This window comes from Tiliqua scincoides, chromosome 3, assembly GCF_035046505.1.
Source record: "Tiliqua scincoides isolate rTilSci1 chromosome 3, rTilSci1.hap2, whole genome shotgun sequence".
In the NCBI taxonomy this organism is placed as follows: domain Eukaryota; kingdom Metazoa; phylum Chordata; class Lepidosauria; order Squamata; family Scincidae; genus Tiliqua; species Tiliqua scincoides.
Window position 1 is genome coordinate 199,674,073 of NC_089823.1, and position 26,667 is coordinate 199,700,739.

General features: G+C 44.0%; 1 protein-coding gene across 1 annotated transcript in view; it reads right to left on the bottom strand.

Moving 5' to 3' along the window:
* The window catches only part of SNED1 (sushi, nidogen and EGF like domains 1), a 95,539-nt gene that overhangs the window by 30,856 nt on the left and 38,016 nt on the right, over positions 1-26,667 (bottom strand). Inside the window, exons 4-18 of the mRNA XM_066621501.1 lie at positions 24,722-25,009; positions 23,281-23,421; positions 20,297-20,459; positions 17,316-17,441; positions 16,009-16,122; positions 14,097-14,210; positions 12,536-12,649; positions 12,224-12,340; positions 10,191-10,295; positions 8,015-8,128; positions 6,590-6,709; positions 4,937-5,053; positions 4,710-4,826; positions 3,921-4,037; positions 614-787 (exon numbers count right to left, since the gene is read on the bottom strand). Coding sequence (XP_066477598.1) covers positions 614-787; positions 3,921-4,037; positions 4,710-4,826; positions 4,937-5,053; positions 6,590-6,709; positions 8,015-8,128; positions 10,191-10,295; positions 12,224-12,340; positions 12,536-12,649; positions 14,097-14,210; positions 16,009-16,122; positions 17,316-17,441; positions 20,297-20,459; positions 23,281-23,421; positions 24,722-25,009 — 2,041 coding nt within the window. The remainder of the gene's footprint in view (positions 1-613; positions 788-3,920; positions 4,038-4,709; positions 4,827-4,936; positions 5,054-6,589; positions 6,710-8,014; positions 8,129-10,190; positions 10,296-12,223; positions 12,341-12,535; positions 12,650-14,096; positions 14,211-16,008; positions 16,123-17,315; positions 17,442-20,296; positions 20,460-23,280; positions 23,422-24,721; positions 25,010-26,667) is intronic.

The window sequence follows — 26,667 nt, forward strand, 5'->3', positions numbered from 1 at the left end:
GCTCAACAGCAATTTGGTGGACGGGGGAGGGGTGTGATTTCAAGGGAAACCAGGACAGGGGAGAAAGGATTAAAGACCCTTCCTCAGTGCCACTTCTCCAATCAAATATAGAGACACTACAACTAGTTTTAAGTAAAACGAAATGTTGGGAAGTCTTATTGCAGACTTTCATAATCCTAGAAAAACAAATGAAGGATATTGGTACCCCAAGAAAAATAGGCAGTAGTGCAGTGATCTGCAGTGAAACTGAGGCAGGGAGCTAGGGGCGCTTTAATACTTTATCCCACTGGGGTTACAATCCGAACTGCATATCACCCCCCCCCCCCACAAACTATTTACATTCGTAAGAAAGCTTCCATTGGTTTCCATAGACAGGAAAGTGTGCAATCTGGATCAGAATTTAATAACTACTGGAAATAAGTTTGCATAAGCATCCTCAAGTATGAATTACAATTTAGCTTTCTTTAGCTTCAAGATAATGGATTTACAGCCTGGGCTGGCCCCTCTAGACACCTGGTTTAGCCATTCTCCTCCACTTCTGCATGCCACATGCTTAGGCCTAGTAGTCCTTACTCTCACACACAGACCCAACACAAATCATAACTTAAGTTACCATTACACTCTGGAGGGTCGCTCCATGCACCTTGCGCTCTGCACACCCGAGGGTTGTTCTGGGGACTCAGGATGTAGCCAAGATCACACTGGTATTCTGCCAGAAAGCCCACCTTAGTAGAGTTAAATGCCACCTGAGCATGCTTGACTTTACTAGGGATGCCACAGTCTATCTCTGGAAGGAGAAAGAGCAAGAAGTGTCTGAAAGGAAAAAGGTTATAGAGCAATGCATTTGTTTTATTGTACAGGAGCTGTACTGTGAAAACCATTCATGTAATTAAGGCTTTGCACTGATGAGCCTCTGGGAGGAAATGGTTCTTCCTATAGCCCCTGAAGACACATTCACTCTGGTGCAACAGTTTTGCTGCATTATCTTAGAACATTTTTTATGTTGCTGTCTGCATGGATCAGAGAAACAAGGAATACAATCTGAGTCCCCAAAATTAAAGTCACCAGGACAAGCATTCAATGGTTGGTGCCAGAAAGTAATGCAACCACCCATGCATGATGTTTAAGGAACATAATTCTTTGCTTCAAGGATAGTTTGTGGCACTCCATGCTTTTCAACATGGATGTAGTCCTTACACTTATGCTCTCTTGAGGAAGAGGAAAACCTCTGGAAATCCCTGGACTGCGGGTTTCAACCTGTCTACTTAGCATCTGGTGTGAATTCTCAGATGGAAGCCAACATTTTCAAGAATTAATCCAGAACATGCTGAAACAGTCCAGAGCATTACTTGAAGAATGTGAGAATTCTAATGAAGAATTACATAAAAATGTGAGCACTGCCCTTTCTGCTAGGACAGGTGAAGTCTCACAGTGACACCGTTCAGCATTTCCAATGATGGAAGAACTTCATAGTTAGCAGGGATAGGCAAATCCAGCACACCTTGACTCGAATCAAGTCATGTCTCCGCCATGCGACAGAGTTGAAAATGAGTCGTAACAGGGGCACTTTCCAAGTTGCCTGGAGCATTTTCGCAACTTGAAAAGACTTGAGTCATGAGTTTTTTTGATACACGTCAGATGCAGAAAAAAAACGGGGCTGCTACTTAGGAGGACAAGAGGGAAAATCAGAAGGCGTGTAACAGGATTAATATCAGGAGGAGGAGACTCTGATGGATAATGCTGTTATTGTTAAAATATGAGATAGAAGAGGAACAGAATTTGTGGATTAAAAGACTGAAATTTACTTTGAGTGTAAACCTTAAAGAGAATTTTTATAAAATGATGTATAGATGGTATTTGACTCTAGGTAGATTGGCAAAATGTATGAAAATGTACCAAACAGATGTTGGAAGGGTAAAAGATAAGAAGGAATGTTCTATCACATATGGTGGACCTGTACAAAAGTGAAAAAAAATATTGGATTTTGATATACCAGCAAATGCAGTTGATATTGAAGGTAAATTTACAAATGAAACTAGAAGCCTTTTTGTTGGGAATATTGGATGATTCGATTCAGAAAGATTATGTATGTTTTTATATATGATAGCTGCTGCAAGAATATTGGATTTGGCAGAAAGGAATAAACTTTCTGGAAATGGAAATGGAAAAGGTGCAAAAGAGAGCGACTAAGATGATTACGGGGCTGGGGCACCTTCCTTATGAGGAAAGGGTACGGCGTTTGGGCCTCTTCAGCCTAGAAAAGAGACGCTTGAGGGGGGACATGATTGAGACATACAAAATTATGCAGGGGATGGACAGAGTGGATAGGGAGATGCTCTTTACACTCTCACATAATACCAGAACCAGGGGACATCCACTAAAATTGAGTGTTGGGAGAGTTAGGACAGACAAAAGAAAATATTTCTTTACTCAGCGCGTGGTCGGTATGTGGAACTCCTTGCCACAGGATGTGGTGCTGGCGTCTAGCCTAGACGCCTTTAAAAGGGGATTGGACAAGTTTCTGGAGGAAAAATCCATTATGGGGTACAAGCCATGATGTGTATGCGCAACCTCCTGATTTTAGGAATGGGTTAAGTCAGAATGCCAGATGTAGGGGAGGGCACCAGGATGAGGTCTCTTGTTATCTGGTGTGCTCCCTGGGGCATTTGGTGGGCCGCTGTGAGATACAGGAAGCTGGACTAGATGGGCCTATGGCCTGATCCAGTGGGGCTGTTCTTATGTTCTTATGTTCTTAACTTACAATTCTTTTTAAAGATAAGCCAGTAAAATCTTTTATGGATAATTGGAAACCATTCATGGACTTCCTGCGCATTGAGGAGAAAATGGGCCAAATAATCTAAGCATTTGATGAGTAGACAGGAGTTAATTTTTATGCTTTTTAAAATTTTTTTTATTTGTCTGGAAAATGCATTTTATCAGTGTAGATTTTAAGATTTCATAATTAATTTTTTGTATGATTTTGTACTAGAACAAAGAAATGTAGTTCAAGATCTCCGCACTTGTCACATAATTTGCAATATCTTTTTAATCTTTGTGCGTGTGCGTTTGCTTTTAATAAAACTAAAAAATTAAAAAAAACAACACGGGACTGCTGTATGTGTTGGAGTTCTCTTTAAACACTCCTCTACTGTCCCATGCCATCTATAAACAGGACAGGAGGTGGTAAGATGGACTGCAAGGGAACGGGGACAGAAGCGGCAAGAGGGAAGAGGTCACATGCAACAGCTGTGAGGCTTACCAGGACGACCCAATCCTTAGCAGATGTACTCAGAAGTAGTTCCACTACAGCAGGTCATTCAATGGGGCTTCCTCCCCCCAAGTAGCAATGTAGCTCACAGCAGCCTTGTGGTTGGAAAGCATGATTGCTACGAACCTTCCCCCCCGCTTCCATGCCTTCTTTTTCCCTGGGCTTTTTCAGCCAATTTCAAGACAAGAACCCCCTCGGGATCCTCCTCCTGCCCTTCCTCATCCAAAGAAACACACTAGACCACCCATCCTTCGTCCGATGTCCATCGATTCCTTCAGAGATGGGTAAGACTGCCTGCTCCCGCCTCCCCCCCTTCTCCTTGGATGTGAAAGCAAACATTAACCCTTCCCTGCCTCCTGGCTGGAACCTCTCTGCTGCTTGCCTGGTCTGAATGGTGGCCCCATGGCATCTTTCATGCTGCAAAAAAGTAAGCAAGCACACCCAGACACAGACAGACTCAAGTCTGCATGTGTGGGGACCGAGTGCTGAGTCAGTGGCCTCAGACGTGAGTCAATTCCTGAGTCACTGGCACAGCTGACTCGAGTGTACACGAGTCAGCGAAAAATGCTGACTTTTGCAACTTGGACCTGAGTCACCTGACTCAAGTTCCCATCCCTGATGGTTAGTGAGGAGTGATTTCGTGTGTTTTTACCTGATTGGCAGTGTCTTCCCGTGTAACCAACTGGGCATATGCAGGAATAGCTGTTGCTGCCAAGATCCTTACATGTGGCTCCATTTTCACATGGTCTCAGAAGACAAGGGGAAGGAGCTGTAACAGCAGAAAATGGTTCCATTTATCACACCCAAGAAAGGTACTTTAAAAATAATAACACAGAACCTAACGCATGATTTCCAGTTCTACTAATGCAATCCTACTTCTGGCTATTTTGATAAACTCAGACGAAGCAGCTGAGCTCAGAACATCCACCTAAGGTTGAACCTAGATCACTGACCAGTATTTTTGGTTGCTATCCCAGATAGATCCAGCACCCAACTTTGTTTTTCATATCATGCTCTGCATTAGGCTTTTATTTTTATTTTCTTAAACTTCTGTAATGAAAAGCCTTGTAAATCAACCAAATCTTCAAGATTTACTTTAGTGTTTGCTTCAGCAAAACAACTTAGAATTTACTGAAGCTCAAGGCAGTATTTCTATATAAACAAATAACCATAAACGATACCGCAGGAGATAACCTAAGGCTGCAATCCTAAACACACTTTCCTGAGAGTAAGCCCCATTGAACAAAATGCAGGTTTTGCACAGGTTGCCAAAACGTTTTCCAAAGATCTCCAACAAGAAAGTTAGTGTGTGTGTGTCTCTCTCTCTGTTCATTCATGAAATTTCTTGGACTCAGAAGGTTAGAGGCCAAGCTTTTACATTCAGAGATGCTGCTGCTCCGGTAAAAAGGTCCCCAAGACAAGAATTTCTCTCCTTCCATACCTATCTCACAGTGGCGCCCAGCATATCCTGGGAGGCAGTCACATTTGTATTTGCCAATATAGTGGAAGCAGGTACCCCCATTCTGACAAGGTCCAGAGGCACAAGGATCAGGTTTACCTGCAAGAACAAGAAGCAGGAGAATTACACAGCATATTATTCCAAGGTACTGTACTCCCTGGTGTCTGCCCAGTTATAGCAATTGTTGCAACACAAGCAGCAGGAGATACCTATCTCACAGTGCTTCCCCGTGAAACGGTAGGGACAGGTGCAGTGGTATTCGCCATCTGATTCCTTACACGTCCCTCCGTTGCGGCACGGCCCGGAGCTGCACAGCTTTGGCTTTGCTGGGAAGAGAAAAGCATTAGGGCTGGGTTAGAAGCCCATTTAAAAGCAGTATCTCCTGCAACAGAGGTGGATGGAGGAGCTCCCCTCCTCTAGTGGGCTAAATGGATTCTTGACACCTCAATGACCAGTCCAGTGAAACTGAATGGAAAACACAATTCTTCACACAATGCATGATTAATTAATGAAAATCATGATGGTGAAGGTCACTGTTTTAAAGTAGGATTAAATTCTTCCAGGAGATGTCTATCAACAGTTATTAGGATAGTTAAAGTGAATCTTTATATTCAGAGGCACCATGCACTGAACAGCAACTCCTGAAGAGACCTGTTTCTCTCAAGACACTTCGGAAAGACATCTGGTTGGCCACTGTGGGAAACAGAATGCTGGACTCGATGGACCTAAGGTCTGATTCAGTAAGGCTCTTATTATGTAATAAACTCTGCTGCTTCCACTACTGATGAACAACTCTTGATTGTGCATTAAGCAGCTGAAGCTGCAAAATGGATTACCTAAGAAGAACCCTGGTTTTAGGCTCTTTGACCTACAGATCACAATGAGAAGATGTGTCAGGGAGCACATAAGAGAACAAGATACTTGTATCCTGCACTCCCTTGCACCCAGCATATTTCTAGAACCAGATAGATAGCTTATTTCTAGAAACAGGTTGCATTAATCCATCATGGCTTGTAACCGTGATGGACTTTTCCTCCACAGATCTGCTCAATCTCCTTTTAAAGGCATCTAGGACAGGTGTCCTCACCACATTCTGTGGCAAGGAGTTCCACATTAATTAATTGATTCATTACACACTGGGTCAAGAAATATTTTCTCTCCTGAAGGACTCTTAAGCATTACTCCAAACACAAGAACTAGTGAACAAAGCCATACGCCAACCATTTTCAACCACTGTGCCATGGCACACTGGTGTGCCGCGAGTGGTCCACAGGTGTGCCACAGGAATTTGGGGGAAGGTCATTTATCAATAGGACCAATGGGAGATGTGAGCCCCCACTGGCTGCATGGTGTGCCTTGTCAATTGTCAGAAACCTGGTTTAGTGCCTTGTCAGTGTGCTGTGAGATGGAAAAGGTTGAAAATCACTGCCATAAGTGATACTTTAAATAGGACAAATCCAGGAAAATCAGTCTGATTTCAACTTCCCTTTGAACCTTAACTCTCCCTAACATTTCCTTAGCAATTAGGTGTTAACTTGCGTACAAAAAACTCCAAAAAATGGATTATTCTCCCACGGCAAGCGCATTTGATGGTTTTACCTGAAAGCACTGAGGATGCCATTAATGTTGCCCTTGGTGAGAAAGAATATTATTGTTCTTATCTGGGTCCTTTGTCAATCCCGTATTATTCTGGCTGGCTACATAAAAGCCCTACTCAAATTCATCCACAGGAGAGAAAAAGAGCAGGGCCATTGCCTGCAACCAATTCCCTCACCCTGTACTCAGGGAAAAAAGAGTGCCTCTTATTTATGGCACTGGGGTCAGATTTGGTTTCTGCTTTTTCACCAAGATCTTGTGAGTACCTTTCTCACAGTGTCTGCCGATGAACCCTCGGGTACATTCACAGGTGTAGGAGTCCTCTTGAGCTTCACATGATCCTCCATTCAGGCAAGGCTCTGAGTCACATGGAGATGGTGGCACAGCTACAAAAGCAGACATGGCCTCACATGGGCTGATGCTAAATGAAAACCCCACCTGCCCCACGGAAAGCAGCTCAATTAAATGACATGGAGAAAAGGACACACATCTCTGAATTAAGAAACCAAGAAGTTCTCCAGCCCATAATTTCTTGTTTCTTAGGATGTTTATTTATGGGGATATGAGAAGCATCCATTAAAGACTGAAGGTTTACACAGTGCATGGTATCTGCCCCAGACAAGGTAGCTTTTTAGTAGGTCATGTGTTGAAGCTACACAATTATATATGCCAATAAAGGTATTATTGATTAAGCTACACAATTTCCTTTCATTATGAAATAAATAATTCTTATAGCATTTTTCAAAATACAAAGAGATTTAGGCTGCCATCCTATATACACTTTCCTGGGAGTAAGTTCCATTTAACTTAATGGGGCTTACTTCTGAGGAGACAAGCAAAGGATTGTGCTGTTACGGTTCTTATTTCATTTATTCGAGAAAGAGCAACTTGCTCAGGGTCATGAAGCTGGATCTCTCATAGGTGATTCACATGAAATGCTTAAAGGACAACAAAGAAAGCACCAGTGGCTCATACACCATCTTTCCACTATTTCATGTCGCACACATTGTCACATTCACCTTCCAGCCTAATATTTTACCATAGCAATTCCCAAAGACCTACTTGGACTTTGGGACAGCAGGTGAGTGTTTGCATGGGTAGGGCCTGGGGTGGGGGTGTCCCAACAGCACTGCAGCGATTGCGGTGCCATGGGAAACCAGGGGCTTTCTCCCCTTATTTAGGGTCTTGCTGGCCTTGGGGAGGGTCCGGAAGGCCTGCGGCTCCCTCTGCAGACCTCCCTGATGTTGAAAATGGCTCCGCTAGGGGATCGGAACGCACTTCCAGTTTTCACGCGAAAACAGGAAGTGTGACCTGATCCCCAAATAGAGCAATGTTCAGCATTGGGGATGCCCACAGAGGGGGCTGCAGTCCTCCCAGACCTTCCCCAAGGCCAGCAGAACCCCCCAGGTAAGGGGGAAAGTCCCTGGGCTCCTGCCCAGGGTTCCTGCTGCAATCCCACCACTGTTCTATCAACTGCACCACACCCCCAAGTCTTTACTCTGTTCTCCTTGATGTTGATGGTTCTGTTCCAAATAAATTCCCTTCTCAGCACATGGAAATTTCGGCCAGATCTAATATCCAGTTATCAGAGTGGGCCAGCTTCTCTGTATGTAGCAAGGAATCCCTCCCACCATGTTGATTCTCACACTAAAAGCACACACTGAAGTTTCTAGATTGTGGGTCCTACTTACTGTGGTTTGTGCTGTAATCTGTGTGGCACACACAGAGGTAACTGCCACCATACTCCATGCAGTAACCTCCATCTGGACACTGGGTGTTCATATTGCAAGGTGTAGTCGTCACTTCTGTGGGGGGAAAACAGCAATTCTCTGTCACACAATCCAGTGCAATACAGACAATTAAGGTTACCAGTTAGGTCAGCAGAGTTACAGCCCAATCCTATCCACACTTTCCTGGGGGTAAGCCCCAATGACTCTGATGGGACTTACTTCTGGGTAGACATGCATAGGATTGGGCTGTTAATCTTCAGCTGACATATTTTACACAATAAAAAAGATGCAGAGGCCAGTTAAAATGGTGGTATGGGTGCATGCTGCAAGTTGTTGTTGGAACAGACCTTCATCCTCCTGTCATTCACAAAAATGAATAATCTTTGCCTCCCTCAGAACAATCTGCTTTAATGCTGCTTATAGAGCTATTCATTTATTTAATGCATTTATAACCCGCCTTTCCCCCATACAGTGTGCACCCAAGGTGGCTAACAAAACACACACACACAAAATGTTCACACACAACATAAAAATGAACATTAAAACAGCCCTCATCATAAATAGAAACAGTAAACAACAATCAAACCATCAAAGGCAGCAATAGGTAGTAAGCTGCAAGGAAACAGCAGTAAAACAGCAAGCAGAAACAATTAACACTAATCACAGTACACAGTTTCTGAGAGAAAGCACTATGACTCCCAACTCCGGGGGGCTGAGTCAAACATTGCAGCTTGTATGCAGACTGGCATATTTCTGCATGGTGGCACTTCATGCAGGGCTTGCAATATCTGTTAAAGGGCTTCCCACGCCTATCATTCCTATTGTGTGGAGAGTCTCAACACCAACACTAATATCCAGCATGATTCTACAGGGCAGGCTTAGCTCCCAGTGCCATCAAGAACAGTGTGGCAGGGAGAAGTTCCTGCAGTGATGAGGGAAACAGCATGTGCCGTGCCCCTCCTTGTTACACACCTATTAAAAAGCTCTGCACAGCTAGCAATCTTAGATGGAACTCCTATGTTACTCATCAAGATTTACAGACTATTATTTAGAGGTCTGCGCATCACAAACGTTTAGAGGCTATGCCTGCACATCATGCCAATCTTTGCATATCATGTCATTGTTAAGATGAACACTACACAACACAGGAAATGTGTTTCAGAGTTCTCATCTAGGAGACATAGTTGGAAAAATACCATGGAAATTCACCTAAGAGCAAACCACAGGAATTTAATGGAAGTTTAGCATTATGTTCTTATATTCACTTGTCTTGATCTTTTTCAGCCAGCTCCAAGCCCACACTGTTTCTTGCACGGCTTCCACACAGATCTCTACATCTAGTTCTCAGTTTTAACTAGCCTCCTCTCCATAGTGAAACCTTCAGTACTCCTGTCCTGTTTAAGTCATGCCCATGCTTCCCATTTTGCTGTGGAGCACAATCCAGAGAAGTCTGCATCACCCCATACACCCAGAGTTTTTGATACGATTACTTTAATGCAGTTCCCTGCCCCTAACCCTCAAATAGGATTGCAACAAGAAGCAAGATCACTGATCCTTTTTCCAGGCTTCTGTCCTGGAGAAAGGAAGATATACCTTTTTGATTGGATTTGCAGGACTAACTTGGGTTAGCCTGGAAAGCTTCGGCTGAAATAACTCAACATCTCTTAAGAGGGATATTGCAGTTGAGGGTCACTAACCTAACTATAGGCAAAATCAAGGCAGTTTACTCTCCAGATTTTTACAAACACAGTCCTATCCATTCCTCTCCCCCCCCCCACCTGCCCCCTCAATGCAGTAGCAGGATGGAAATCGCAGTCCAAGACTTGAAAACAATGGCAGGTTCACAGGGCAGCGCACGTAAGATTGGGCTGTAAGGTTGCCTGCACAAGTCTAGTAACTGGGGAAGAATTGGGTTTATACAGGAAACATATTACAGCAATAGTCATCCACTGCCTTATATTCAAGAGTCTCCTTAAGATACAGATGTTCTCCCTGGATTATCTGGACTTTCCTCCTCTCTCATACATCTTGTCTTTTTACTTTGATTATATAGTATAGGCAGGGACTGCGTTGTTTTTGTACATTTCCATATAGCACGTAGAAATGTTAAGCATTTTATTAATAAACTTTTTCCTACCAAATTCACAAAGAAGCCCAAAATACCCAGGTGGGCACTGGCATAGAGTGATGTTTCCATCTAGACATCTTCCTCCATTTCGGCACTCGCAGTCCTCTGAGAGCTCTACAAAAAGGCAAGGGGGGGGGGAGACTAATTATTAGGCTCATCTGTGCCAGCAAAAGCTCCGCTATTGAGGCCCTTCCTGACCCACACCAATAACTCAGCACACACAACTCAGGCTTGCTGAGAAGAGGGATCTGGATTAGGTTTGGCTGCAAACTTTGTGGTGACAGAACCTTTACTCCCTTTCTCATGACCTCAGATATTTACCTTAATTAACACCCAAGAGACTACAAATTACAAACCAGCTGCTGCTCCCCAGTGGAGTCATCAAGCTCCACCTATCAAAGGCTCCCTTGTGGTAATATCTATGCTGTGTTCGGAGACTCTAATGAGCCTTGCTGCTTCTTTTCAAAGAAATACCCTACAAGCAACTCATTCTCCCTACCTTTCTGGAGAATGACTAAAATGTCATTATGTAGCATGTTACATAGCCCCAACAGCTAACACCCCCCCTCCCCAAAACACACTTTTTTACTTAGGCTGCCTGGCCTCCACTGGGTCTCCCTCAGATTCACTAAATGCCAAAAGGTGTTTGATACGGTCCCTCACTAAAAGCTGATGAGAAAACTGCACAGTCAGGGAATAAGAGGACAGGTCCTCTCATGGATTGGGAACTGGTTGAGGACCAAGAAACAGAGAGAGGGTGTCAATGGGCAATTGACAAAAAAAGTGGAGAGAGGTGGAAAGTGGAGTGCCTCAAGGATCTGTCCTGGGACTGGTGCTTTTCAACTTCTTCATAAATGACCTGGAAACAGGGATAAGCAGGGAGGTGGACAAGTTGGTGGATGACACTAAACCTTTCTGAGTGGTGAAGACCAGAAGGGATTGTGAAGTGCTCCAGAAGGATCTCTCCAAACCGGGAGAATAGGCAGCAAAATAGCAGTTATGTTTCAATTTAAGTGTAAAGTAATGCACTGGTGATGGGAACCAAAGTGAAAGGACAGTGGCTTCACTATGCATAAGCAACCTCATGTCTGTCCCTCACAACTTGGTACATGTCCAGGTACAATCAGTAGCCGCTGCAGGTCTGTCGGCTATGTGCAGTGTGCCCACCTTTTGCACTTTTCGCACACTTTCGCACACGCTCTAGCAAGCGTAGGGGAGGGATTGGTGCGTGGCTTCTTGCTTTTCCAAGATGGGACAAACCAGACAAAACACAGGCCCACAGTATCGCGTTCAGTGGGCAACTTATGGAGAATAAATTAATACTCTGTGCAATGGTCGAAGTGGTCAAGATACAACTTACGGAGGTGGTCAATATAGAGAGGTTGGTCTCCCATAGTGTAAATGCAGTGTCTGTCCATACTGTGAAAATTAGGTCAACTTAAGGAGGTGGTCAATATAAAGAGGTGGTCAACTTTGGAGGTTCTACTGTATAAAATTAAAATATTGAAATGAATGGGGACCCACTTAAAATTGGCTCACGGCCCACCTAGTGGGTCCCGACCCACAGTTTGAGAAACACTGCTCTAGTCTAACACCAGGAACCTCCTCTTCCCAAAACAAATCTTAATAGGAATTTAACTGAGAGAGTAACCGACATCTTAGAACACAACTTCTTAAATGCAGACATAGCAGAGCAATTTCACTTAGGTAGATATGAATGTTCAGGCATGATGTATAGTATTAACAGAATTTACCATCAAACAGGGAATGAGGGTGCACAATTGCCTCTCCCTGCCATCCACTCTCCCAGGTTGGCAAAGGGGCACTGATAGCGAACAACCTGGCTCAGTGAAGGAGCAGCTGTTCAGACTAGGTGTCACACAAAGCCTGCTATTAGACGGAGCAAGTAAATGAAATACAGTTGATCCAGCACAGGCTGGGTGTCCGGGGTCACAACCATCTCCATTAGGTGGGACAATCTTCATCACACACAATCACTATTTGTCTCTTTTCTGGAGGGCTACCAGGGCTGTCCTACTCACCATACTGACAGTTGTTTCCATAGTAGCCTGGAGAGCATGTGCAGATGTAGCGCCCTGGACGGATATAGTTGCATGTCTGCCGGTTCCTGCAGTTCCTGCCCTCACAGGCTGATGGATCTAGAGCGGAGAAGAGTAGGGAGCCTCAGTACAGCCCAATGCAGCCGAATAACTAAGCAGATCAAAGTACAGGGTTGGGCCTAAGTCTGACAGGAGCATCAGAGCAATGAGAAGAGAGACACAAGAGTCCGCCACTGAGAGAGTCTGGCTATGTGGGGAGGAGACTGCCGTCACGCAGTTATGAAATCAGGGCACCTGTTTCACAACGTTGTCCTGTGAATGGCGCCACACACACACAGGTATAATTGTCCACCAGGTCCATACATCGCCCACTGTTGAGGCACGGGTTGGACTCGCATTCATTTATTTCTGAAAGAGAAACAACAAAAAGATCAAACCTGAAAATCAATTGAACAATTAGCCACAGATAAGGCTCTTCTAGGCCTCTGTGTAGGTATATTTTAAAGGTTTCCATTCATGAGCCTGGAGCTCCCTGCTTAGAAACAAAATGAGGCGGCACAATCCCATTGAGCTGCTGCACCACCAGAACTCACGTTTCAGTGGTGCAGTGTACTTTACAGCTGCTGTGAAAGGTGACATGCCATAGAACACGGCCAGGCTATGGCAAGCATATGTGGCCATATGCCAGTGGCCCACCAAGGAGCCCTGGTGCCAGTAAGTCAGTGTGGAGAGCAGGTAGGGCCATGGGCAGAACAGGGCAAGGAGGGGGTGGAATGGGATGGAGACCAGGGTAGAAAGGGCATGGATCAAGGACAGAAAGAGGTGAGTGGCAGCAGTACTGCCAATATCCTCTCCTACTTCCTGGTCTTGATTTGCTTTCCTGGGTCCACTTGGACTTCCGCCAGCAAAATCAATGGTGCAAATCCAATTCAGGTTCATTCAGATTCATTCAGGTAGCAGAAGTTTAACCCCAAGCAAGAGAACAAATGTTCCCTTGCCCAGATGAGATCTCTGGGGCCTCCCCTCTCCACAAGATGCAGCGTGTACTCTGGTGGTGCAGCTGCATAAGTGGGAACAGGAAACTAAAAACTAGTTATAATTGGGCTGCCCGGGCCACCAATATTGATAGTAGCAAGCACTGAACATTATTCTACTTATTGAAGAGAAGAACGAAACCCCCGGGCATGCAGAACTGGAGCTGCTGACCTGTGGCCAGGAGCATCAAGACTCTGTGCTGTCCAACCACTGCTAGTAGAGCTGCACTGACTTACTTTAGAATACATTCAAGATTTCTCCTATTGCCTCTCAACCAAATGCCTTCCCTACACATGCTCCTTTAGAGCCCAATCCTAAACTCAGAGCATCGGATTGTGCTCTAAGTGTCACAAACAGGCTGTAAGGCACACCTGCAACACTCAGTGCCAGGTCAGCATTGGCACTGGTTGAACACCAGTGTGCACTGAGCCAGCACCAGCTGGAGGCCCACTGCACGGAGGAAGGGAAGAGCTCCAAGCAGTGGAGAGGTCAGGCAGGCAGGAGGCATTCCGGGGGGGGGGGGGAACTGGGACAGGAGGAAGGTGGGATTGGTAGAGCTCTTTTCCACTGTATCCTGAACCCTGTGTTGGGTCTTCTGGCCTGACACAGGGACTCTCAACTCTGCACCTCAAAATAGCCAGCGCCTGCTTGAATAGCCCATTACGGGGCCTGCACCCTTGCTTGGGAGAAGGGGATGAATGTCTCCCTCTCCCGAGGAGATGTCGGTGGCTGCCCAGAGTGCATAGGATGCAGCAGCAGCCATTTTGGTGCCACTGCTCCTCTGGGCACCGGGAAGCTCAGGATTGGGCTGTCAGCTCACCTGTCTCACAAGCTTCTCCAGTAAAGCCTGGCTGGCAGAGACACACCGCTGTTCTGTTCACTACTTGGCATTCACCACCATTCTGGCATTCTTTAGCTTCACATGGAGACTCCTCTGTGATGTTCCAGCAAAGGAAAAGATTATTAAATTACGACAAAGGATCTGCCGTTCCAAGGACACCGCGAAAAAACCATGCCCTAGAGTTTTCCCAAGGGTGAAAAATGTTCTCCCCTTTACAGCCTTCACATATGCATGCCACTCTGACAGTCAGAATTAGTAGTGTCTTATGCCAACATGAGCAGACAGGAATCAGAAGCTATGTGGAGTCAAGGGAATGAAAGGGTATGGAAAGTTATCCACCTAAATCCACCTGGTTCAAGTACCTTTTCAGACATATACACTGTTTTCGCCTTCTGAAGTCTGTGCGCGCAACAGAAACAATAGTGAGAGATAACGACCACCTCTTGTGACATGGCTATACTTCTGAGAGTCCCCTGGACTGCAAGGAGATCAAATCAGTCAATCCTACAGGAAATCAACCCTGACTGTTCACTGGAAGGACAGATACTGAAGTTGAAAAACTTTGGTCACCTCATGAGAAGGCAGAACTCTTTAGAAAAGACCCTGGTGCTGGGAAAAATTGAAGGCAAAAGGAGAAGGCGATGGCAGAGGATGAGATGGTTAGATAGTGTCACTGAGGCAATGAACATGAATTTGGAGAAACTCTGGAAATTAGTGATAGACAGGGAGGCCTGGCATGTTGTGGTCCACGGGGTCATGAAGAGTCAGACACAACTTAATGACTAAACAACAACTACTGTACAATTTATAGATTTGCAGCCTACAACTCTGGCAAGGCTGGCAAGGTGGCAACTGAATTCTGAAACAAAATACACCCCAAAAATCAAAATGTTTAAGAAAACATCTTTCAAGAAATGGGTAGGATATCAAGCAGTCAGGAAGACCCCATTCATCTGGCGTTGTTCATACCTCATTTACGCACGTCACTCCCTCCCTGCCACTCACTGCACACAAGAATTAAGTGAGCAGCATACTATGAAGTGTGCTGCATGTGACTATTTCTTTAAAAATCAGTGGGTGAAATCTTTTACATTAAATAACTTTCCTTTAGGGAATGCTCTAGCTAGAACAAAGAACCTCTAACTGGAGCATTATGTTTGAAGGCATTGTCAGAGCAATGGTTCAGGTATGCTCTATAGTTAATTCAGTTACAGGTATAGTTTTGTGTGGCATGTTTTAATGGTTAACAGAAATTATGTAATATGCACATGTATGTTTAGCAAATCTATGAATTAGAAAATTGGAAAGTTGTTTTAAATAAATGATTTAGACTGAGTTTTTTGCTTCATGATTTAAATCAGTGGTGCCCAGTCACAACCGTGGTCCTCCAAAAATGTGATCCCTGTCTGGACTGCAGCTTTTGGTTCCACATCTGTGTTCTTCTGGTAGACCTGGGCTCTGGGACGTTCTAGGTAGTTGCATCTGTAGCCTGGCATCCCAGAAGGCTGTGCAACAGGATGCCTGGACAGATGTGACCGCCCAGAGCCCAGGTCTACCAGGAGAACATGCTGTGAAGGAGTGGAACCAAAAGATTCTCTCACTGTGCAGAAGGATTCTGCTGAACCTCAGATCTGGCCCCCGGGTTGGGGTTCGACCAGCCCTGATTTAAAACAATTATTTCAATCAATTCACCTTATTTCAGTGTAAAATTAACTCCGGAAGACTTTAGCACTGATTTGCGCAGAACCTTCACTCCCATCTTTTGTCCTGTCCCCAGACTATAAGAATTGCAATGAAGAAACACTAGTGCAGGCAGGCATAATAATCACTTTGCAAGATAGCCATAAACTGTTATCTGATTTCATTTGACTTGCCATTACATGTTTCTCACCAATATTGCATGTCACTCCTTTAAATCCTGGTGGACACTGACAACTGAAGCTGTTGATGCCATTGATACAGGTGGCTTTGTTTTGACATGGGTTGGAGGCACACTCATCCACTTCTAAACAACAACAGAGGAAAAGCTAAAATACTCAGAGAAAGAGAAACACTTTGTAGCCAATATCATGTGTAGTAAGTCAGGTATGCCTATTTTTATATATGCATCACTTCCAGGAGTGGGCTCTGCATGCAAAGACAGAAGAAGCCTCCTATCAATGTCTTCCATTATGCCAAGTTGGTTTAGGTAACAAACTCCTGTCAATAGCAACAGTTTGGATGCCTTTGTGGAGGACCATAAAGTTACTAGGCAAGAAAGGCCAACAAGGTCAACTCCTCAACATTGTGGCAGTATTCAGTGTGGTAAACTAGCTTCCACTGTTTCTGGAATATATACCATAAGAAAGTCATTAATATGATCCACCACCACTCCCTTAAACAAGGAACTGTCTAACTGCAATGCACTAAAAACAAATACTGAGGATACTTTTGGGTATCAGTTCCTCAGGAATTGGAAGGAAAATGGAACAGTTTTCTGATATAAAATAGAACTTCACAGAATTTCAGGCTTTTGTCTCTACTCTCCCTGCCACCATGTGTGCGAGAAAGAGAGTGAAAGGCTCTACTTTCACATGAAGAACGAATCATAGTTCCCTGTTACATATGAAGATAAGGATCCCCATTTTGTTACCTAGTTTGATATCTTGCCTTGACCTAACTCTAGTCACCAAACCACAGTTATTCGGGTTTGTAAATAACACGGAACTGCAGTCTATTCTTGAAATGCAAATAGAAGTTTTCACTTTTCTTCTCTGACACGTGAGGAAAAAACAGAGGAGCCATAGCTCTGTGAAAGAGCATGCAAAAGGTCCCAGATTCAACCTCTGGCATCTCCAGGTATGCCAGAGGAAAATCTTCAGTCTGAACCCTCAGCAGACCACTGTCAGTCAACGTTACTAGATGGACTAATGGTCTGACTCAGTATAAAGCAGTTGCTTACATTCCTATGATACTCCAGGGTTCATTCTCTCAGTGGGAAACCAGGGTTCTCCATTATGTCTGAACTTGGATACTGAATTAGTCTGCTGGTACATCTAATTCAGGACTGCCTCAGGAAGGAACCTTTCCCAGGTCTGCCAGATCTCAGATTCTTTTAACTGGAAAACTGGGGACTGACCTGAGAACCTTCTGCAAGCAAGGGAAGTGCTCTACCATTGTTCTCTAGCCTCTCCATAAAAGGTTATGAGCAAGACTTACCAATTTGGCATCGCTTTCCAGTGAAACCAGCCAGACAAGAGCAGGAGTAAGAGGGATTTCCTGTGATGCAGTCCTCAATACACTTTCCTCCATTCAGGCAAGGGCGGAGTGTCAGACACACCGAAGCTGTAAAAAGAAGGAAACCCACCATTCAGCAGAAGACAACATGATTAGAAAACTCTTGCAGCACAATTCTATGCTTGTGTACTCAGAAGTACGGTCCAATGTACTCAATAGGGCTTACTCTCAGGTAAGTATATATAGGATTGCAGGCTTATAAAATGTTGCAGTAACAATGAATTGAGCCAACGGCCTTTTTCCTTGTGGCCTTCAATTCCTGTTCTCTGTGCAATTAACACACTGGACTCATGGATGGAAATTCTGCATTAACCGAAAACTGGAACAGGTTTAGGCATAAAATCAGCATAAAAGGGAATGATGTTTTGTAGAAAATAAATCTTTGAGTTAAAAACAAAACAAAACTGTTGCCTTTTTACTTTTTTGCTCTCAGCTGTTATACCAATGTTTTATCTGCCCGGTGAAAGACATGCACTAAAATTTTTGAAGATCTAACTGCTGACTCTGTAATTCCAAATTAAGCTTATTTTATTATAACTACAGTCAATCTTTCACGAAGTTAAATTTTATTGTAAGTTCTTGGAAAGCCTTTTCTACTTAGACATTTTGCATGTCGGACAAATGCTGAAATAAACCATCTACTTCATAACCCACCACCTGTCCCAAGTGTTACATGCGTTCTATCTGGTCATGCTCTTTACCCTTTGGCATAATGCAATATTTTATGAAAAAACCAACAATCAAGACTGGGTAGCAAATTCCTCAACAGAGGAAAATTGAACAAATTTGGGCAAAATTATTATTTTAAACAGGTTTTCAAGCAAAAAATGGTAAGCCATGCCAAAATGGTTTAGGGTACTGTTTCTCAACCAGTGTACGGGAACCACCAGTGAAACTTGAGGTGGTGTCTGGTGATACTTGCAAAACCGCTGAACACCTGCTGCCCACCAGCAAGACCAGGAATGTGATTCAACAGAGGAGGAGGTAGGAGGCTCGGCTCAGCAGGCAGAGCTCCAAAGCATGCTTTTCTGCACTCAGAAAAGCCCTTCCATCCAACCTGAGTCTCTTACTGGTGTTTGTTGCATCACATCTGGCCTTCTGACCCAGAAGTAGCAGGTGATGATGTCATCTTCAGTTACTTCTGGTGGTCCTTTGAATAGGTGAACCATGTGAAGTGGTACAGCAGAGGACAAACCTTGAGAAACACTGGTTTAGGGAAATATCAGTAACCCAACCAATGAAACTCCAGAGATATGGAAAGCTCAGGAGAAAAATGATAAGAGATCTTCTGGTAGGCATATACCCCAGGATGGTCAGATATGACCAAGTCTTCAGTGAAGAGTCAGGAAATAACTCAACAATGCCATGGATTGAGTAAATTCTGGATGCATCTTCTTGAAAGGATTTACAGATAATAGATATTCACAAGAAGTTGCAAATTGTCTTGACTTCACGTATACTGAAGTCACCTATAGTTTGAGACAAACTATTATATGTATATACAGAAACACTATCTTTAGGCCTCTCATCAACGTGATATACTATTTCACTATCAAACGGAATTGAAAGTGGCAACATGTCTAGTTTGACACTAGTATCTTCTGTCAGCAATTACATGCGGATGGACAGCAATCCTTAATAGAATTGAATGGATTGCGCACAGTTGAAATACAATCTTTCACCCTTACGCTTTGGGCTTATCTGTGTATTAGCATTCTGGAACCTTGAAACTGAATGCAAGATCGTACATTAACTTATGCAATCCATATGTACTTTCTCTGTGTAGCTTCATCATGACTGGTGTATTAAAAATTTCTTCCATTCTTAGACCACAAATTCCTGCAAGAGGGAGGTGCAACTGCTATGTACAATTCTGTGAATAAAGAAGTCCATGATACCTCCAGTTTCTGCTTTGTCTAAAAAGCTAGCTTGGGAAAACGCAGGCTGTCCCTCTGTGATTTCCACTGGTCATCCCTGCTGCATATAAATGCTAAATAGGCCTGTCAAAATGCAGTTTTTTCAAAATACTGTATCACTGTAAACATTGCAAGAAGAGCTGAACCTCCAAAGTATGGTTTATGTGGGGAATGTCAAGGGTCTCCTGCTGAAGATTTGTTAATTGATTAATACTCTACTTTTCAAATGCAAATGATGGCATTTAAAGATATTTGCATATTGCCTACTCCTCCACATAGGTGCAATTTAAGATACCTAAGAAAATGTGAGATAGCTTTTGTTTAATTAAATTGCAAGTTACAAGTCACTGGTAAAAGGAAATGCCATCTTCTACATTGTCCTTACATTTGCACTAACACACCAGGATCAAAATAGCCTTGACAAATTTGCAAATATATGCCCTTAACTTACAGATGTATCCATCAAAATTTGCCCTCACCAAATTAAGCTTGGCCTCCATTGATCAATCAACCAAAGCGTTTGCTGATTAATCTATTTAAGTTTGCAGCCCTAGGTCAGAGGGTTCTTGAAGCATAATTGGCCCCAAGTTCCACTCCTGTCCAAGTTGTTGTTGCTCAAGAACAGCCTCAATGACTAAATTCTAAACTAATAACTGTGCACTCTCAAGAATTACTAAAGAAATTTTAAGTGAGAGGCAGAAGAGATCACACTCCTCAGATGTACTCTCTTGAGCTGTGTTCACTCCTAACAAGAATATTCCCACAATTTGGAATTTGTGCATAGATCAATGTATGCCATGTCCTGCTGGCCAATTTTTTTTTTTTTAATTGCATTCAAATACAGGAATAAGGAGATACATGTGCTCCACTCCAAACTACCCCCACTGTATGGCTGCCCCATTCATAAGTATGGGGATTTTCACAGGGACAAAGAGAAGGGCTGGAAGAATCGGTTTGGTTAAATAAACCTAACTGCTGTCCTCTTACTTGTGTTGTTGCAGCCCCCCACTTGCACCTGGGCATCATCGATTCTGAACACCCAGCGCCCGGGGATACCCACATTTGTCGTCATCTCCACGTCGACAATGTCATCAGTGCGGGATCCGGGGATGTTAAAATATCGTTTTCCATCACCGGCATTGAAACCTGCCTAGGAAGACAAGGGCAGAGAGTGAAACCTCTCGCTGGGGAAAGCAGGGCAGCTATGGGGAAAGGCAAGGGACTTCTCTCTTCCACAATGCCCCAGTGCCCTGCAGAGGAATGGACTGCAAGAACATAAGGAAGGGAAGCACCAGATTTCCCTACGCCTTGCTCAATGTTAATCATACAACCACCTGAAATTCTACTTTTTTGGACATGAGACCAAGCACAGCTCCCAGTACTACAACTTTTCTAATCCTTAGCTGGGAATAATAGATAAGAAATGGGTGAATATAAGAAAAGGCATGCTGGATCTCACTAAACATCTCAGTCGCATTTAGTCAGGCATCCTGCTTCCCTTAAAGGCCAACCAGATGCTACCCAGAAGCTTGCAATGAGGGCATGAAGGCTTCTTCTTCTTCTAGAGGTTCTGCCTTGACAAATTTCTTCCAGGCTCTGGTTGTCTTTCTCCATTTCTCATAATAAAGAATTCAGGATCATCCAATGAAACTGATCAGCAGTAAATTCAGGACAGACAAAATAAAGATGTCTCCAAATGACGCATAATTAAATTATGGAAGTGGTGATGCTCAACTTGGATGGCTCTAAAATGAGATTAGATATTAATATGGAAGATGGGTCTATCCAGGGCCAGTCCATCCATGGGGTTGACAGAAATGGCTGCTGCAAGCAGCAGACTGGCAAGGGTTGCCCACTTTCACCTGCCTGATTATCTCAACTACCAGAAGTGTGGAGGAGAGGAGAGTAGTGGGCTAGAGCATCTCCTCTACTCTATACTTCCTCTTCTGTTCTGTCCCTCTCTTGCGTTTCAAAATCCAGGCAATGAGAGGAGTAGAGGCAGGCATATCTCTAGGTAAGGGTAGAAGTAGCATTTGGCATACTGCCTCAGGCACCAGGAAGTCCTGGGTGTATCACTGGCTATTAGTCACAATTGCTATATGGAGCTTCCAGGTTCATAGGAGGCATGTGCAATTGAATGTTAGGTGCTGGAGGAGAAAGAATGGGAGTTACCACTATTGCCTGTGGGATTCTCGGAGGCAACTGGTTGGCTATTGTAGGAAGGAAGATGCTGGACTACACAGGCCTTCAGGATGCTGTTTTTTTGAGGCAATGTTGTAAAATAGTCACTTGCTTGACTGCCTGGAATAAGAATTGCTTTTCTGTGACCAGACTGGAAAGGTTTACGGTAGCTCGTTATTATTTTTCTTTTCTTTTAGGATGCAAACAACTAAAGTTGGCAGGGATTTTTGTGGGCCACTAACTTCAGTAGGCAAATGTGCAAGGTTGCTTTGAGGCAAGCAAGCTTTCTATCTCTGATCTCAGTTGCTTCAGCTGCACATGCAAAACCGAGCATCTTAGAAGATATCCCAATCTGTTTTGCATGTCAGTTATGATTAAAGACCTTGGCTGTGATACATGTTGAACTGTCAGCATTAAAAGGGGAAAAAGAGGAAGATCAGATGGTCTACTTATTGCAACCCTTCTCCCAAATGGCTCTTGGCACCATAAAGCCTCAGCAATCCCCACACATCAATGACTCATTTGCTGGAAAACACACAAAATGCGGAGCCTATTTTAATCCCCATTCATCTGCCCAGGGTGAATCCAAGAGAATCTTGGACTCTCTTGCTCCCTTCTGCGAAACAAGCACAATTCTGCTAACTCAAGCCAAGCAGCAGCCTTTGCCATGCTGAGCCATGAGGTGCTCGTGCCGAGACACTCTATCGCATTATTTGTTACGGCAACATGTTCTTGCAAATTTGGTCACAAGCTGATGGCTGGTGAAAATTTTTCAATTTTTTCTCTCTCGCTCTGGCTGGACTGGGGCAGGGTGTTTTTGAGGCACTGCACAGTGGTGTTATTCAGCCTTGGGGTTGCAACCCCAATGGGGTCATGAAGTCTCAGTTGTGGGCTCACAGCAATTAATTGAAACAAAGTAGGTTGAAGAACACTGGACTAGAGCACCACCAGGTAAAGGAGAACCATCTGGTGTAACCCTTTAGGTACCAGGAGATTGTGTCCCAGTCCTGCTCAGGTTCCTAGCAACTGTGCTAAAATAGCGTTCACCAGTGCCAGGTTTCATGGTAATTTTTCTGCTCTCTCTAATAAGAATATTTGGTTACAGTGAACAGTGCTGGGAAGGCATTACAAGGATGGGGAGAGGGTGGATAGGATCCTGGGAGGGGGGCAGGATGGCCAGTGGGTCCTTAGTCTAATTATTTATTTATTTGTTTGTGTTGTGGCACAAAAAAGGTGAAGACCACTGCTGTACAGAATCTAAAGCATGTGGGTTACTACTCTGTTTACAGTCATAAAAGCCTGCACTTCTGAATTTCTGGGATTGAAAGTGTGTCTATTTCCTTTACCTACAATTTCCTGCTTACTGGAGACTCCCAGATGAGAGCTGGCAGCCAGCCAAGCACAGATCAATTAGTGGTAAATTCACACATCCAAAAAGCCAGCGGTAAAAGAAAGAAAATAACACACATGGCTGAAATAAAAACACTAAGGGAAAGCTGTACTTGCTGCAGCCACTGCTGGACAGCTCTTATATGAAGGGAAGGAACTATGAGGCATTGGCCAAAATAAAGAGCTGTGGTTTCACTACAACAAAGTCCCTTATATGGTCTTAGTGGGGGGGGGGAGGGAGAGAGAGAGAGAGAGAGAGAGAGAGAAAGGGAAGTTGGGGCTGGTGATCACCTCGCTATTCCATGGTCCTGACATGGAATAGCAAACAGACTAAGTCTGGGAGAATGTGTGCCAGGTATTAGAAAGAAGACTTGCTTGCAAGGTGTGATCATGGAGTCTACCTGGGCCGCAATGCCTCCCAGGCCAGCTGAGTCTCCTCCGCTGCTGGCATGCATGCCAGTGGTCCAGGCGATTGACTCATAGTTGAAGATAGTGAAGGACAGCGTGCCGTCAGTGATGAGAACTATCTGGAAAGTATTTACCTAAAAGAAAAAGAAACACACTTCAAAGCAGAAGGAATGCCACAATGAACCAACTGCAGCATTTATTATCGGGGGGGGGGGGACGGGACATTTGTACATGCACAAACTGGAAGATCTGGCTCCTTTGTTCTTTGTTTGAGATTTTACGCATTTATTTAAAATACGCGTTTTAGAAACTGCAGTTGAGGGGTCAAGGAAGGCTGAGCTGGAATTTTAAGCAATGCTCCTGGCAGACAAGCTTTTAATAGCTGAGCCATCTTTCCTGTCTTTGCTGCTGCTTGCATTAAGGATTTTGTCTGCTGTTAGGTTTTCATTTATTCTACAGTTTGAGAATTTTAACTAGGTTGTTTTTTTTTTACTGCAACTTGTTTTGCTTTTTTCCCCTTGCTGCACCTTGAATACCTGCACAGTGCAAAGACAATTTCATTACTTGAAATTTCATTATCTGAAACCTCCACACAGACTGCTTTATGCAGGGGTCAGCAGCTCACTATGCTCTGGGTACATTCACACAATCTACAAACTATGGTAAGCTTGGATCACAAACATGAACTGAAGCCTGCCAAGGTTTATGCTTCCTCCTTCCCTTAACTTATGTGCATGTGTGCCATGACGCTCTGTTACGTTTAAACCAGGGGTCTCTAAACCCCGGCCTGGGGGCCAGATGCAGCCCGCAGCGAGCCTCTATCTGTTCCGCGGCCAGCCTCCTTGTCCCCTGGAAGCCTCTGGCCCACTCAACTGAACACGAACGGAGCTGTGATCTGGTTGCTTTTGGAGTGTGTTCTGAGGGCTGGTTGAATGAATGAGCCCATTCATTCAATTATTAACTCATCTAAGTTCCATCTCTAATTTATTTATTTAAATTTTATATTTAAATTTTTTTCTGGCCCTCAACATTGCACCAGATATTTGATGCGGCCATCTGGCCACAAAGTTTGGAGACCCCTGGTTTAAACCATGGTTTTGCCGTTTGTATGAAGCTGGGAACTGTGATTTAACTTGGATACATATACCAGTATTTGAAATCAAAATTAAACTTTTATTTCACACCCTGGTTTACAAGCCAGAGTTAAATTTCAGTTCCTGGATTTAGATAAGCTACAAAGTCATATTTATCAAACAAACCAGGTTGCAAACATCACCGCTTTGTGTCAGAGTTGAGGAGGAAAGGGAAGATAGGAGATAGATCCTGGACTCAGGATCCTGAAGAACCATAGCTTGTGGATTGCATGAACCAGCTCTTTAGCTTTGTAGCTTGACAAAGCCCCAACACACACACACACACACACACACAACTTACGGGTGAAAGTGAATTTCCTCCAAAGAAAGTGACTTGGTACCAAGTGGCTACAAATACCCATTGGGCAGAGAACTCTGGGAATTCTGGGAAATATTGCCAGATGTCCTTAGTGGCTCTCTCCAAGATGGTTTGGTCCTTGGTTTCCCGGTAATAGACTTGTCCTGCACGCCGGTTATCTACATCAGCCCAGAAAGCTGCAACCACACGTCGATCATTAGAGATGGGGAAAGCTACTGGTGTAAACTGAGACACCTCTTTCAGAAAAGAGATTATTCCATTGTTGTTAACCTAGACAAAAGAGAAGATGTTAAAGCATAGTGAAAAATAAGGTCAGCAACGAATTAAATCAAATTTCTTGACATTGTTCAAGGGAGCAAAGATTGCTATTCCTAAATGTTGCCTCTTGTATGCCTTCCATGGATGGTTTCAAAAACTGCAGAAGATTCTGGAGGACCTACCCTACAACACAGATCTGATACAAAGGGCACAATCCTAACCAGGTCTACTCAGAATTAAGTCCTATTTTGTTCAATGGGGCTTACTCTCAGGAAAGTGTAGTTAGGATTTCAGCCTTATTTTAGAAAGCTTTTTAAAATGAAATGTGTCCCCCTTCCCAACCTTTGAATTCCAGTCATGCTCCTCTTGTAGGTGCCAATGCCTACAGATGAAAAATGTGTGCCAAAAAATAACCAAGGAACTGCCTCTCTCTTCAGTCATCCTCCTTTCCCACTCTCCCAACCCCTGTGCCACTTGCTTGTTGCACATGAGGGCTAGTGAGCCATAGCCCAGGGGTCTGGGCAGGGAGGTAGAACAAGTCATGCCCTGTTCTCCTGCCGGAGATGGGCCAAAGGAAGGAGGAACAGCTGAAAAAACTGCAGCAGCCACAGTGATTTAAACAAACAGGGTGCAGTTCATTTGGGTCACTCTCACCTCAGAAGGCAGCAAAACTCAGCATTCCCTTCCTTGTTTTAAATAGGCCCCAGATTTATTCTGAAGGGACTGGGAGGAGGCAACGACTATTTGTTTCCTATTTGGTAAAGCAGACTATTTGTTTCCTATTTGGTTGGGGGGGGGGTACATACAGCAGACCTGCTGGAGTAGGCAAGCCACCTCCCTCCTTTTGAGGCAAAAACATTTCCAAGCAGAGACATCTCTATCATGACATGCTCTTTCACGGCTTACTATTCTACAGTTTCACCCCATCACTCTTTTGCTCAATATCCGTAACCAGGCCTACAGGGGCAATGACATTTCTTATTCCAAATTCCCAAAAGAATCAAGGATGCTAACTTGACCCCAGTCACACCTCTGGCCCAGCTTGGCCATTTCTGTGGGCAAGGAGACAGCATTCTCTCAAGCACCACTATCTTCCAAAATGACACTGCCTTGAAGCAGCTGCTCGAGGTAACAGCATCTGAAAGCCACATCCTCTCAATTAGGAGGCAGAGACTGCTGACAAGAACAAGTAGGTGCACATGTGAGTGAGTGAGGAGTACCAATCTCCTCTTTCTTTCTTTCTCATCTGCCCTTCAGATAGGTTGTGCAAATTATCTTCTATGCATAGACCATTCTGGTTGCCTAAGGTCAACTCAGGTGCCCAAGGGCTAGAATGGAACTGTAATCCCTGGCCTTCTAGTTTCCAATGGATAAAGGTTTTGGAAAACATTCCATCATGCAATCTTCTGACTGCATTCTGAAGACGCTCTGTCCAAGAAGTGTTGGACCGCATGTCCACATGGAAGTGTACCACATGGCTTTTCAGGGTCTGCAGGCCAGCTTGCAGTGGTTGGATTTTGTTTATGCCCCAGATCTGTTTGGGTTAGAAATTTTTTCACATAATCAGATTGAATAGATTTTCTTCTCTTTCCCCCTCCCCATTCCAGATTGCCTCAATAAGGGTTTTTTCTGCCTGTATAATCCAGAACCGTTTGCTTTGCAGATATCTC